The 14629-nt window shown below is 46.2% G+C and overlaps 1 protein-coding gene across 4 annotated transcripts in view; it reads left to right on the forward strand.

The window, feature by feature from the left end:
• CNTNAP5 (contactin associated protein like 5) overlaps nt 1–14629 on the forward strand; it is a 531488-nt gene that overhangs the window by 157883 nt on the left and 358976 nt on the right. For all 4 annotated transcript variants that reach the window (XM_030209381.1, XM_030209382.1, XM_030209384.1 and 1 more), the window contains exon 4: nt 7632–7816. In XM_030209381.1, coding sequence (XP_030065241.1) covers nt 7632–7816 — 185 coding nt within the window. The remainder of the gene's footprint in view (nt 1–7631; nt 7817–14629) is intronic.

Here is a 14629-nt window from a genome sequence, read left to right on the forward strand (position 1 = left end):
GAGAGCTCAGTTTGATAGGAGATATACTATAGGATGTCATTCTGAGGCCAGGCTAAGTCTAAAGCAGGAGAAGGTATTCTCTGCAGCCTATCTGTGAGATGGAAAATGCTCTCTGAAGCTGCTGCTATAAGTTGTTAGTTTTCTCTCCCAGAAAGAGATCCAAGCCACACCCACGAAGTTCAAACTGTCAGTGGGGACGGTGAGGGGAGGAAATGGCAGTGCTTGATGAAAAAGAGAGCTCAGTTTGATAGGAGATATACTATAGGATGTCATTCTGAGGCCAGGCTAAGTCTAAAGCAGGAGAAGGTATTCTCTGCAGCCTATCTGTGAGATGGAAAATGCTCTCTGAAGCTGCTGCTATAAGTTGTTAGTTTTCTCTCCCTGAAAGAGATCCAAGCCACACCCACGAAGTTCAAACTGTCAGTGGGGAGGGTGAGGGGAGGAAATGGCAGTGCTTGATGAAAAAGAGAGCTCAGTTTGATAGGAGATATACTATAGGATGTCATTCTGAGGCCAGGCTAAGTCTAAAGCAGGAGAAGGTATTCTCTGCAGCCTATCTGTGAGATGGAAAATGCTCTCTGAAGCTGCTGCTATAAGTTGTTAGTTTTCTCTCCCAGAAAGAGATCCAAGCCACACCCACGAAGTTCAAACTGTCAGTGGGGACGGTGAGGGGAGGAAATGGCAGTGCTTGATGAAAAAGAGAGCTCAGTTTGATAGGAGATATACTATAGGATGTCATTCTGAGGCCAGGCTAAGTCTAAAGCAGGAGAAGGTATTCTCTGCAGCCTATCTGTGAGATGGAAAATGCTCTCTGAAGCTGCTGCTATAAGTTGTTAGTTTTCTCTCCCTGAAAGAGATCCAAGCCACACCCACGAAGTTCAAACTGTCAGTGGGGAGGGTGAGGGGAGGAAATGGCAGTGCTTGATGAAAAAGAGAGCTCAGTTTGATAGGAGATATACTATAGGATGTCATTCTGAGGCCAGGCTAAGTCTAAAGCAGGAGAAGGTATTCTCTGCAGCCTGTGAGATGGAAAATGCTCTCTGAAGCTGCTGCTATAAGTTGTTAGTTTTCTCTCCCTGAAAGAGATCCAAGCCACACCCACGAAGTTCAAAGGGGAGGAAATGGCAGTGCTTGATGAAAAAGAGAGCTCAGTTTGATAGGAGATATACTATAGGATGTCATTCTGAGGCCAGGCTAAGTCTAAAGCAGGAGAAGGTATTCTCTGCAGCCTATCTGTGAGATGGAAAATGCTCTCTGAAGCTGCTGCTATAAGTTGTTAGTTTTCTCTCCCAGAAAGAGATCCAAGCCACACCCACGAAGTTCAAACTGTCAGTGGGGACGGTGAGGGGAGGAAATGGCAGTGCTTGATGAAAAAGAGAGCTCAGTTTGATAGGAGATATACTATAGGATGTCATTCTGAGGCCAGGCTAAGTCTAAAGCAGGAGAATGTATTCTCTGCAGCCTATCTGTGAGATGGAAAATGCTCTCTGAAGCTGCTGCTATAAGCAATGTTGCCAGGTGGAAAATTTTTTTCCCACCCAAACCAGCCTAAATCCAGCCCAAACTCAAACCCCGCCCCCGACACCCCCACCCCCGCATCATCATCCCCGCCCCCGCCGTCATCAACCCCACCCCCGCCGTCATCGGCCCCGCCTCCCACATCATCGGCCCACCCAGAACGTCACTAACCCCGCCCCCCGCGGCCGAAAAAACCGCCAAAAGAAACGCCCAAAAAACAAAAAAGAAGCCCAAAAAAAGCGACCCGCCGCGGGCGGTAAAACCGCCCACCTGGCAACACTGGCTATAAGTCTGCCCAACAATTTAAACTCATATGTGCTACTTTATGTGTATACCTGACCTTGATTTGTTTCTGCCATTTTCAGGGCACAGACCGTAGAAGTCTGCCCAGAACAAGGCCCCACCTCCCAACCCCCAGCCCCGCCTCCCCCCACCGGCTCTGTTTGTGTTTATTTGTACTGATCTTTGTGCTATGCTGTATGTAAATTGATTTCTCATACACAATAATGAAACATCATAAAGAAAGATGTTTGTAGTTCCAGAGAAAACCACTCCTGTTTGAAAAAGTCCTCTTTGAAAAACCTAAACTGAGGGATCTGCTAACTTGGTTGTAACAGAGTTGACACCCGGGAGGGAGTGGAAAACATGAAAAAGGATCTGAGGAAGCTAGAAGAATGGTCTAAGGTTTGGCAATTAAAATTCAATGTGAAGAAATGCAAAGTGATGCACTTAGGGAATAGAAATCCACGGGAGACGTATGTGTTAGATGGGGAGAGTCTGATAGGTATGGACGGAGAGAGGGATCTTGGGGTGATAGTATCTGAGGATTTGAAGGCGACGAAACAGTGTGACAAGGCGGTGGCCGTAGCTAGAAGGTTGTTAGGCTGTATAGAGAGAGGTGTGACCAGCAGAAGAAAGGGGGTGTTGATGCCCCTGTATAAGTCCTTGGTGAGGCCCCACCTGGAGTATTGTGTTCAGTTCTGGAGGCTGTATCTTGTTAAGGATGTAAAAAGAATTGAATCGGTGCAAAGAAAAGCTACGAGAATGGTATGGGATTTGCTTTACAAGACGTATGAGGGGAGACTTGTATACTCTGGAGGAAAGGAGAAGCAGGGGTGATATGATACAGACGTTCAACTATTTGAAAGGTATTAATCCGCAAACGAACCTTTTCCGGAGATGGGAAGGTGGTAGAACGAGAGGACATGAAATGAGATTGAAGGGGGGCAGACTCAAGAAAAATGTCAGGAAGTATTTTTTCACGGAGAGAGTAGTGGATGCTTGGAATGCTCTCCTGCGGGAGGTGGTGGAAATGAAAACAGTAGCAGAATTCAAACATGCGTGGGATAAGCATAAAGGAATCCTGTGCAGAAGGAATGGATCCTCAGGAGCTTAGTCAAGATCGGGAGGCGGGGCTGGTGGTTGGGAGGCGGGGATAGTACTGGGCAGACTTATACGGTTTGTGCCAGAGCCGGTGGTGGGAAGCGGGACTGGTGGTTGGGAGGCAGGGATAGTGCTGGGCAGACTTATACGGTCTGTGCCCTGAAGAACACAGGTACAAATCAAAGTAGGGTATACACAAAAATTAGCACATATGAGTTATCTTGTTGGGCAGACTGGATGGACCGTGCAGGTCTTTTTCTGCCGTCATCTACTATGTTACTATGTTACTGTTCCATTTATCCCTCCAAGGATCCAACCACATATAAATATGTGATCCAGTGGCATCAAGATATAGGTCATTTATAGGGTTGCCATATTTGCCATGACAAAAAAAGAGGACACAAAATATAATTCAGCCTGCCCCTGTCACACCCCTGTACTGCCCCCATCATACCCCTGCACCACAGTGTCACCTTGACCGCCCAAGAAAGCCAGATCCCCTCCCTCTCCCCATGTGTCTCTTCCCCAATCTTTTTTCCAGGCACCCTCCACCCACTTTTTTTTTTACAGCTCCATTCCTCCCTCCCTCCACCCACATGACTCCATTCACATTCCCTCCCCTCCCCACCTGTACCTTATCATCATGCCCTGGCTGTCTAATGGCCTAGTCGTGACAGGAAACAGCCTTCTCTTTCCTGCCCAGCTCCGCCGCAGACCTCTCACTCCCAGTGCTGCTTCAAAATGTCTGCCGAGGGTCCAAGCGGTGACCTTGCAAGACTTTTGCTATTAGACCACCGGGGCACGACGATAAGTACAGGAGGGGAGGACAGGACACCCTGCAGCCCGCCTATCCACGAGCCAGCCTGCCCACTCTCCTGAAAACCCAGACAAACGGGCAGGCTGGCAAAACCCATCCAGACATCACGTGGTGTTCTCAAAAAGAGGAAATGTCTGGGTAAAACTGGACTAGTCCTTTAGATTCAGATTAAGTTTAACTTCTAATCTGGTCAGAGCTATTCCAGAGCTCTAGGCCCAGCGGTTTCCTTATTAACACAGACTAATGAAGAGAGACAATTTTACCCTGCAGCAACTGAAGCACTGGGGGTTGACTCCCTCTGATTTGTGTTGGTGACAATGTGGCCACATAGGTACTTTTCTCCATGTGGTGGGGTTGCCTTAATGTAGGGAATGTTTGGCCAGAAATGCACATGCTTTTTTCCCAGATTTCGAGAGTGGACATACCTTGTATTTTGATGGGTTTCTTACTAGGACCAAGCGTTAGCATGATTCTTTGCAGTGGTATATGCCTACTGCAGGGGTTACTGGTCACTACCAAAAGTGTGGGGGTTAAGTTTTGGAAAAGATTGCTGTCCGCCCCTCCATATTTCAAAATGAGATGGTAGGAAAACAAGCGGGGAATAATAGTGATGGTAAGAACGACATGAACTGAACAATCAAAGACATGTTTTTGACACTCATTGGGTCCCCTTTTCACAATTTATGAAAAGGGGCACAGGGACCTTAAGCCCACCTGTGGTAGCTTTTGCTTTGCCTATCATCATCACAGTCTAGAGTAGGGGTTCTAAACCCAGGCCTCAACCCAAAATGTACTAAAGGAGCAACATTATTCTGTAATTATGAGCATAACCTGAAGCCATGCCCCTGTTCTGCCCCCAAAACGCCCATGAACCTCAGTGCCCCCCACTTTTGGAACTTGTATTAGGTACAGATTCAGCACCTAATTTTACGCTTGTTGGGCCCTATTAAATCTAATTAGTGCCAATAATTGCATGTTAAAAAGTCAATTATTGACAATTGGCTTGTTAGTCAATTAAATTGTGCATGCAAATTGGGACCGTGCCTAAATTTCTGCAAGCAGGTTTTGCTGACCTTTACAGAACCAGGAGGTTTGTGCTCAGTGCATGTTTCTTTTGTGACCATTTCTGGGGGAAAAAAGGTCCAAGGGAAAAACCAAGGAGGTTTGATAACAGGAGATGGCATGATGTCACAAGACTGAAGCCGGTCTCCACCCACTCCACCCAAGAAGGTTTTCATTCTCCCCAGTGCAACTGCCACCATACAATTGCATTGAAAGGGTTAGAAGCTCCACCTACTAGCTTCAGCCCACATAATGGGCTAAATATCTGACACTGTCATAGAGACAGTATGTACTGTTTCTTACACATCTTTGAGGGGTGGGACGGGATCAGTGACCATTAAAGGAGTAAGGGGGGGTCTTGCCTTAATATGTCCAGTGGTCATCTGGTCATGTAGGGCACCTTTTTTATGAGTTAGTCGTGATTGAAACAGGTCCAGATTGAAACATCCAACTTTTAGCCCTAGACTTTTTGGTTTTATTCCATTATGGCAGAAAAATGTCCAAGTTGTGGGAACATCCAAATCCCACCCCAGACACATTCTTGACACTTGTGATTTGGACATGTTGCAGATAAACTAGATAGACAAATGTCTCTAAAATGTGTTTTTTAATAAAATCATCCATCTGCTGCTCTGTGCCGCTTTTTGGATGTTTTTCTGTTTCAAAAATTAGGCCCATAATGGTTTAAATATCTTATGTTTATTTTTTATGTATATTTTTACTGTGCACTGCCTATTACAGTGGATAGTTGTGGGATCTATAAATATGTTGAATAAATCAATGAATAAAATAAAATTCATTTTACTCAGACAACTAAGCAACCGAGTTAAGACATTACTTAAAAATCACCTCTCCCTCTGAAGGTTACGTGCTGATACAAGAAAAAATAGAACTCTAAAAATCTTAATAGGACAGAAAAATATTCATTTAGCAGTGGAACAGATTTACTAAATGCACTGGTATTATATCAAGATTCCTACTATAAACCATGTCATGTATTGCCTACACAAAGAAGCTATAGTTTAGCATTTTTATATAGGTTATTGATTCTGGCTAAGGTTTTATATTTTTTACAAATTAGAAAAACTTTCACCTGAGACATACAGTGAACCAATCCAAAGCTATCCCATGCATGCAGCAACTCTTCAGTCAGAAAAAACGGGGTGAGGTTTTATCAATTAGTAGAATAAACAGGGCTTTTTTTGAGGGGGTACTTGGGGGTACTGAGTACCGGCACCTGTTCCATTGACTGCTAAAATTGACCCGTGGACCCCATGATTTCATGAAGGAACTCAGGCTCTACACACCAATTCTGCCTTGTCATAGATTCTGTGACTGGTTGCAGAGGGCCTGGCTATTGTGGGGTGGGTCCCTCAGTGATCACCCCACCCCTGAAGGGTGGCCTAGCATTTGAGTACTGGCACCTTTTCTCTAGAAAAAACATACTGTTCTTTAGGATTCCAGAATCTTGCTATTCTTTGGGGTTCTATATGGAATGTTGCTACTCTTTGAAATTCTGCATGGAATCTTGTCACTCTTTAGCAGGGCTTTCTTTGAGGGGGTACTTGGGGGTACTGAGTACCGGCACCTTTTCCATTGTCTGCTAAAATTGACCCATGGTCCCCAAGGTTTTAATGAAAGAGCTCAGGCTCTACACACCAATTCTGCCTTGTCATAGATTCTGTGACTGGTTGCAGAGGGCCTGGCTATTGAGGGATGGGTCCCTCAGTGATCACCCCACCCCTGAAAGGTGGCCTAGCATTTGAGTACCGGCACCTTTTTTGCTAGAAAAAACGCACTGACAATAAATGAATTGACTGAATGTCCTCATGATGTTATATATATATATATATATATATATATATATATAATGTTTAAAAAATGACTTTATATTTCAAATACAGACTAAAGGCATATTGCACTTTACATAAGCATAAGCGGCCCTTTTACTAAGCGACGCTAAAAAGTGGCTGGTGGTAGTTTTAGTACGTGGGTTTCTCAGGTGCTCCGGACACTTTTTACTGTGGCCATAAAAACCCTTGTTTTGAATGGAGGCAGTAAATGGCCACGAGCTAATAAATACTGGAATAAATGAAAGGCTTGAAATTTTGGTCCAAATAAAACAGGAGAATGTCAACCAATTTTGGACCAGTAGGTCGCCATACAAAATAAAGAAAAATACGTATGGGTGAAACGGGGGGAAAAGGTCTCATAAATCACCCAGGGGGCCTTTTACTAAGACACGTAAGCGTCTACGCGCGCCCAACGTGTGGCTCTTGCAGTAATTTCAGTTTTGGCACGTGTCCGATACGCGGGGCCAAAAAAATTGTTATTTTCGGCCACACGTATCTGACGCACGCCAAGTGGCATTTGGCGCGCGTAGGTCATTACCGCCTGGTTACCATGTGAGACTTTACTGCATTTCCCAATGTCTTGTAAATAAGAAAATAATTTATATAACTCCAACCATTTGTGTAAGATCAGATGTCCATAAAGTCCAAAGATCAGTGGCTTCATTACAGATCAGTATTGTATATTGCTAGGTTTAATCTCTTGAATTTATCTTTACTGCATTGTTTGTGTGGGGGATTTAAATCATTTCATTCAGCTGATCAGATGGAAATTGTTCATACATCTTCCAGCACATTAGCATGCACAAAACGTCAGGACTAATTAGATCACATTCTGGTTTAAATACATCTGTCCATTACTGTAGATTTGAATTTGTATTACTCACTCAGAATTCTGCCAAAACAAGCCTCTTTCTTGGCAACAAAAGTACAAAGCGACTAAGGAGTAGGTTCTGCTCCTCGGGATAATCTCCCTAAATGTTCTTCTTCTTCTTTCCTAGGTGACACTAAGCTGCGTTCCAGCAACGGTCATACATTGGTCACTCTGGGCAGCCTTCTGGATGACCAGCACTGGCACTCCGTTTCCATAGAGCGATTCAACAAGCAGGTGAACTTTACGGTGGACAAATACACTCAGCACTTCCGAAGCAAAGGAGATGCAGACCATCTGGATCTGGATTATGAGGTGTGTCTGCTGGAAGATTGGATCTTTCGAAAAGGCTGGTCTTTGGTAAAGCCTTTCCCTGCTCGTTCACAGATGCCCTGATGCTCAAAACTCCGGTGCTGTACAGAACAGCGCCAGAAAAAAACCGACGGAACAGCGCCGAGAAAGGACTTCCCAATGCTCAGCTCTAATGGTATGCAAATGTTATGCGTGCTGATAGCACTGAGCATTGGGAAGTTAAGGAGGGGGAATGTGGCTGGCACATGCATAGTGAAATTTGGGTAGCCTGTGCAGAAACTCCTCTCCCTAGCTCTAGAATCTGGACTTAGGCTGCCGGTGTTGTTATTATCCCTGATCCGAACAGCCATTTTTTTTTTTTTTTTGTAATCATACACTGTAGAGTCGGACCTACAGGAGTTGTTCTCTGAGCCTTTTGCTAGGGGGATAGAGGGAAAGTATTGATCATTTTGCTCTGTTCCCACCACGTTTCCTTCCTGAAGCTAAGTACAGCCCCATTCTCCTCCCCATCCAGTTTCAGGCCATGCAGACTCCAGTGCAGGGTAGGACCAATCCCAGTGGAGATGCCCTGGCAGCAGCTCCAGTCCCTGCTCGCTGTGGTGCTGTTGGTCATGGTGGTAGGGCAGAAACAGAAGGCAGCATCCCTTGCAGAGATCCCGGAGGAAAGTACCAGGGGACAGGAGGACTAGGAAACTGCAGCAAAAAGCAATCACTGGAGTGAGGTCACAGCAGACAGGTCCAGCACCGGCTTGGCACAACACCCTAACGCCAGCTCAGAGCTGGCATAAGGTTTCCAGCAGTAAGGGCACCCTTGTTCATTGTGATGTTCACTGAGCATAGGAGGGAATAGGAAGTGACCTCATCTACGTGCTTTTGACCACATTAACATGCATGGGCAACAGGGGTGGTCGCACAGGGCCTCGCGTCCACGGGCCAAGCAGCAGTGGCCTTGGCATGTCCCTCTTTCTCCATCTCCCCACATTGAATCTAGCATCTCTCCTTCCCACATCCTCTAGAGTCTAAAGTTACTTCACTCCCGGCGTCGGCTGGCAGCTGCCTGCGATTAAGGCACACTGCTGGGGCTGGCGTCGGGACCTTCCCTCTGCCAGTCCTGCCCATGCAGAAGCAGGACGTTACCGCACGAAAGGTGGGACCAGCAGAGGGAATGCTCCGATCTCGGCAACAGCAGTGCAGGACCCGGTACCCTAAAATACCCTGCTCTCACCCTTTTTATCCTCCTGAGTGCAACTTCTCTCCTTGCCCCCCTCCCCCGAGGCACCTTTCTCTGTCTTTCCCTTCTCCTCTGCATCGTGACAAGGGCAACAATGTAAGCAGGCTGCTTTGGCAGTCCTGGAGGACTTCCCGCAGCCACGTCTCACCCTCTTTGAAGCCCCTCAACTGCAGGACGCGGCTGAAGGAAGGCCTCTGGGGCTGCCAAATGCAGCCTGCTTACATTGCTGCCCTTACACTTGTCACGACGTAGAGGAAGCTTTGAAGAAGGGAGAGACAGAGAAAGGTTTGGGGGGGGGGGAAGGCAAGAAGAGAGGGGTAGGTGCTAGGATTGGAGGGGGGCAAAGAGAGAGGCATAGGTGCTGGCACTGAGGGTGGAGATGCTGCGCTAGTTGGAGAGTGGGCACCAATTTATAGGTTGCAGGGGGCGCCAGCCCTGCAGCAGTGTGACTCAATTGCAGCTGGCACTGGGGTGAAGTAACTTAGAGGATCCGGGAGGGAGGGAGGGAGGGAGGGAGGGAGAGACGATTGATTTGAGGTGGGGACAAGGGAGAAATATGTTGGACTTGTCGGGGAGGGAGGGAGGAAGAGGGAGATGGACATAAGCTGGACTATTGGGAGGGAGCTATACTCAAGAGGGGAACTAGAGAGAGATGGATATGAGCTGGACCAGGGAGGGGGAGGATGGAGGGAGACAGACATATGCTGGGCCAGTGAGAGTGGCTGGCTGGAGATGGACATGTACTGGGCAGGGAGGACTAGAAGGAGATGGACATGTGCAGGGCCAGGAGGAGGGGGTGTAGGAGTGAGGTGGAGATGTGCTGGTCTGGGGGGGTTAGAAGGAGAGGGAAATGTATATGTTCTAGACCTGCCAGGATGGGGAGTACAAGAAGGGGGAGAGAGAGAGAGAGACTAGACTGGGGGATGGAAGAGACAGAGACCAGATCGGCGGGGGGAGTGGGACAGAGGAGGAGGAGAGATGCTGTACCCACAGATGTAGAGGAGTTATGCCAAACCACTAGGGGGCAGGGGATAGAGATGGAGAAATGCTGGACCTGTGGGGTATGGGAGGAAGGGAAGAGAGAGGGGACTGACGGGGCACAGACAAGTGATGCTGGGCATGGAGTAGAGACAGGTACATAGGGCAATGCTAGAAAAAAGGTGGATAGGGACGCTTAGAGGGTAGATGCTGGACAGGACAGATGGAACGCAGAGAGAAGATGGATGACAAACATGGAAAGAAAAGAAATGCCAAATGGACAAGAGAGCCAGGAAAAGTAGATGAGAAACCGACCAAATTGAATGGAAAAAATAAAATGCTCAGACTCTCAGTAGTAGGGAGGCGCGAGCATAGGAACCTCTCCCGCTTTATTTAACAGATTCGAGTTATATTCCCTTAAAAAAGCTTCACAAAGTGAAACACGGCTCCGCGTTGGGGATAAAGATGGAGGAATTGATTTTAACCACCATGCACTAATATGGGTGTTCTGGAGGTAACACAGACCGCGCACTCGTCAAGACAGCCAAGATAAGTAATCTAATAGCGCTTACATAAATATATTCGACTGTCAGCACTAGCAGTTAGTGTCTGTGACGTATGGCGGCTGTGTACCCAATCCAGAAACATTTGGTTTAAAGGGCACGACAGCATTACTAAGCACTGCAAATTAAAAATAAAAATAAAAATTGTTTAATTTATTATTTGGAGTTAATAGTCTGGTGTAATTGAGAAATATAAGGATTAATTAATAAATGAACACGTAACAAATTGATTTAGCATGCATTAAACTTTTTTGAGAAGCACTAATGAACCGAACATTCATGAACAAATAAGGGGCGCAAAAAAGGGGCCATACGCTATGATTAGCCTATTGGGTTCCCCGTGCGTTGAGATCACTTTTAGCGCAGCTGTAAAATGGCCACATTTCCATTTTATTCCCTTAATGGTCAGGCGCTAATATCCTAATTAGCACACGGCCATTAGCACACGAGCCCTTAGTGATACCTATTTAGTAGGCGCAAAGGACTCGTGCGCTAACCATGCGCTAATTTGTTGGCATGTGGCAATGTAGCTGTGCTAACTGATTAGCACTGGCCACACCTACTCTCTGCCCCCCAGACATGTCCCCAGTGCTATAAAAAAAATACCAGGTACTTTTTAGCGCCAGGGAAGTGTGCACAGAAGCCTGAACTACCACCAGGCACCCTGCAGTAGTGTGTTTTGGCGTGCAGGAGGCATGCGTTACTGCCTAAAAGGCATTTTTTAAAATATGAACCAAGGCAAAATGAAACGAAAAATAATAGTTATTTGTATGTGATTTTAAAATGACAGCACATTGTGACTTTAAGTTACCATGACCAGAAATTATTCCTACACATGAGAATTGAGATTTTAGTTGCTATGGTTTAATATTGTAATAAAACACCTTGCAAAAGGTGGCTTTCAGAAACAGCTATTAGCAAAGCAGCAGTGTGTGTGTGTCAGAGCCAAAGAAAACCGAGATTTAATGCCTTTTCAGTCTCTGTAACTCAAGAGCCAGGAGATGCTGCCTAGTAGTAACTTAGCAGCAGGGGCGTAGCCAGACTTTGGCGGGAGGGGGGTCCAGAGCCCAAGGTGAGGGGGGCACATTTTAGCCCCCCCCCGGTGCCGCTGCTGCCACCACCACCAACTTTGACCCCCCCCCCCCGCCAACGACCCTCACGACCCCACCTCCCGCCGCCAACCCTCCGCCACCGTCGGCTACCTTTGCTGGTGGGGGACCCCCAACCCCCGCCAGCCGAGGTCCTCTTCTTCCAGCGCAAGGCTTCGTTCTGTTTCTGTGAGTCTGAGGTCCTGCACGACATTGGGGGGGAGGGGGTGGAGGGGGGAGCGGCGGTAGTGACCTTGGGGGGGCGGGGTCCCGGGGGAGACCTTGCCCCGGGTCCAGCTGATGCCTGCCAATAACTTTGAAAATGGATGGAAAACACCCCTGTTCGAATGTAACGTTGCTTGTTTTTAGTGGAAGCTGAAAAAGAACCATATGGATGAGTGATCTGAAAATGAGCCAGAACAAAATTTTTTTTTCCCATGCACATACCTACTGAACATTCTAGTTCGCCCTATTAACGTGCTGCTGCTGTTCACATCATTAAAATGAATCTCCTGCAGTGGTGACATGAGAACACTGAAAAGTTCAGCTTAGTGCAGCGTGCCACGTAGCATTCTGGGGCATGGGACATTTAATGGACTGAAACTGAAGCTATCGCTCCCATCCCACAATGGCTTCTTGCCGTATTAAATTGTATTGTACTGCATTAACACTGTCATAAAACACTGTACCATGCCAAGTTTGCAATTAATCTGTATTGACTCTGCTTTTTAGCTCTGCTGGCAGAAAAGTCTGCAGTTTGATGGGCATGGGAGGCAATCCTTTTAGTCGAAAAGATGGGCCCTCTAAGTAATAGGTGGAGGGCAGGATGAGGAAGTTTACACTACCACTGCATTTCCTTTGTTGAATGTGTCAGTAAACAGATGACTTCACTCTCCGTACTAGTGAACACAAGTGGTGGCCTAGTGGTGAGGGTGGTGGACTTTGGTCCTGGGGAACTGAGGAACTGAGTTTGATTCCCGGCACAGGTAGCTCCTTGTGACTCTGGGCAAGTCACTTAAGCCTCCATTGCCCCATGTAAGCCGCATTGAGCCTGCCATGAGTGGGAAAGTGCGGGGTACAAATGTAACAAAAATAAAATAGATACTATTGGAGATTCTACATGGAATGTTGCTATTCCACTAGCAACTTTCCATGTAGAAGGCTGCGCAGGACGTCAGACTCACAGAAGCAGAAGCCTGTGCGGCCACATTGGTGATCTGCAAGGGCCGACTTCTAGTGGAATAGCAACATTCCATGTAGAATCTCAAATAGTAGCAACAGTGGAGGAGTGGCCTAGTGGTTAGGGTGGTGGACTTTGGTCCTGGGGAACTGAGGAACTGAGTTTGATTCCCACTTCAGGCACAGGCAGCTCCTTGTGACTCTGGGCAAGTCACTTAACCCTCCATTGCCCCATGTAAGCCGCATTGAGCCTGTCATGAGTGGGAAAGCGTGGGGTACAAATGTAAAAAAAAAAATTCACTTAAAGTGTTTGATGTGTTTACGTTTAAGTTTCAAGTTTATTGAAAATTTAATATCCCGCCCAACAGGACAACCATCCAGACGGTGTACAATCAACGAAAAAAAGGAAAGGGGGAGGAAAAGACTAGCAAAGATAAACACGATACGAAGACAATAAGGTGGAACTACAATGTAAAAATAGGAAAGAGAAGAGAAGGGGGAAAAAATGAAGAGGGAAGGAAATCAGTTTATTAGGTATGTGTTGGCTCATCCAGAGAAGCTAGGAATAAGTGTCTTGAAAAAGAAAAGTTTTAAGTTCAGTTTTAAAAAGTAACAAAGAAGTAATTAAACTGAACTTAAAACTTTTCTTTTTCAAGACACTTATTCCTAGCTTCTCTGGATGAGCCAACACATCCTATATAATAAAACGCACCTCCAACATTCTGAAGCTGACTGCATGGCTGAGGCATTCCTGCTCTCTGTATCCATCTCCTGAATTGACATCACGTACTTCCGGGTTCGTCACAAGCAGAAGTGACCAACCACATGAGGTTTCTCGGCTTCAGAATGTTGGAGGTGCATTCTATTAAATAGGATTGGTCAGTTCCTTGAAGCACAGCCAGAGCTCAGCGTCCTGCACAGTAAGGCTCAGACACCAGAGAGAGGGAGGGAAGGGGGGGGGGGGGGCTGACACCAGAGAGAGAGGGGGGGGAAGTATCTCTGTCACACTCACACTCTCTCTCTCACAGTCAATGTCTTTCTCTCTCACACACACTCTGTGTCTCACACTGTATCACATTCACTCTCTATGTGTCACACAGTCACTCACTCACTGTCTTACTGTCTGAGATGGCACAGTAAGGAGTTCCATAATTTAGGACCTTGAAAGGAGAACATGTGTGTCCACTATGTTCGTGAAAAATTTCTCTACGATTGCAGATGGTGAGGAGATTGAGTTGAGCAGATCTAAGAGTATAAGGTAATGACAGAGATAGAGGGGTTCTGAGAAAGCCAGTATTTTGAAAATTAGCAGGAGGATCATATAGATAATACCATGTGGGACAGGTAACCAATGAGAGATTTTGAGGTGAGGAGTCATGTGATCATATATTTTTTAAGGTGGTAGAGGATTCTGATAGTGATATTTTGGACCAATTGTTAACAGTAACGACCCTTCACACAGAGTCCAAAATAAAGCGAGTTAATCAATTTGCGTAATAACCATAGAATGTATAAACGTGTTAAGAGCGGAAGGGTGTAATTAAGGTTGCACAGATCTAATAAGATATAATTTATAGAAGAACTTTAGAAGAACTTAGAAATTTGCGCACTAAACGTAAGTGAGGAGTCGAAAGTGAATCCGAGACTGCATATGGAGTGAACCTGGGAAACAGGAAAAACACTAAGAAGACCAGGGGATGATTGTAGAGGCTGATCTGAAGAAGGAGAGAATAGTATAATCTTAGATGAAAACAATTTAATATACCACCATTTCTGG

The sequence above is a fragment of the Microcaecilia unicolor genome, chromosome 7 (assembly GCF_901765095.1).
Source record: "Microcaecilia unicolor chromosome 7, aMicUni1.1, whole genome shotgun sequence".
Lineage (NCBI taxonomy): Eukaryota > Metazoa > Chordata > Amphibia > Gymnophiona > Siphonopidae > Microcaecilia > Microcaecilia unicolor.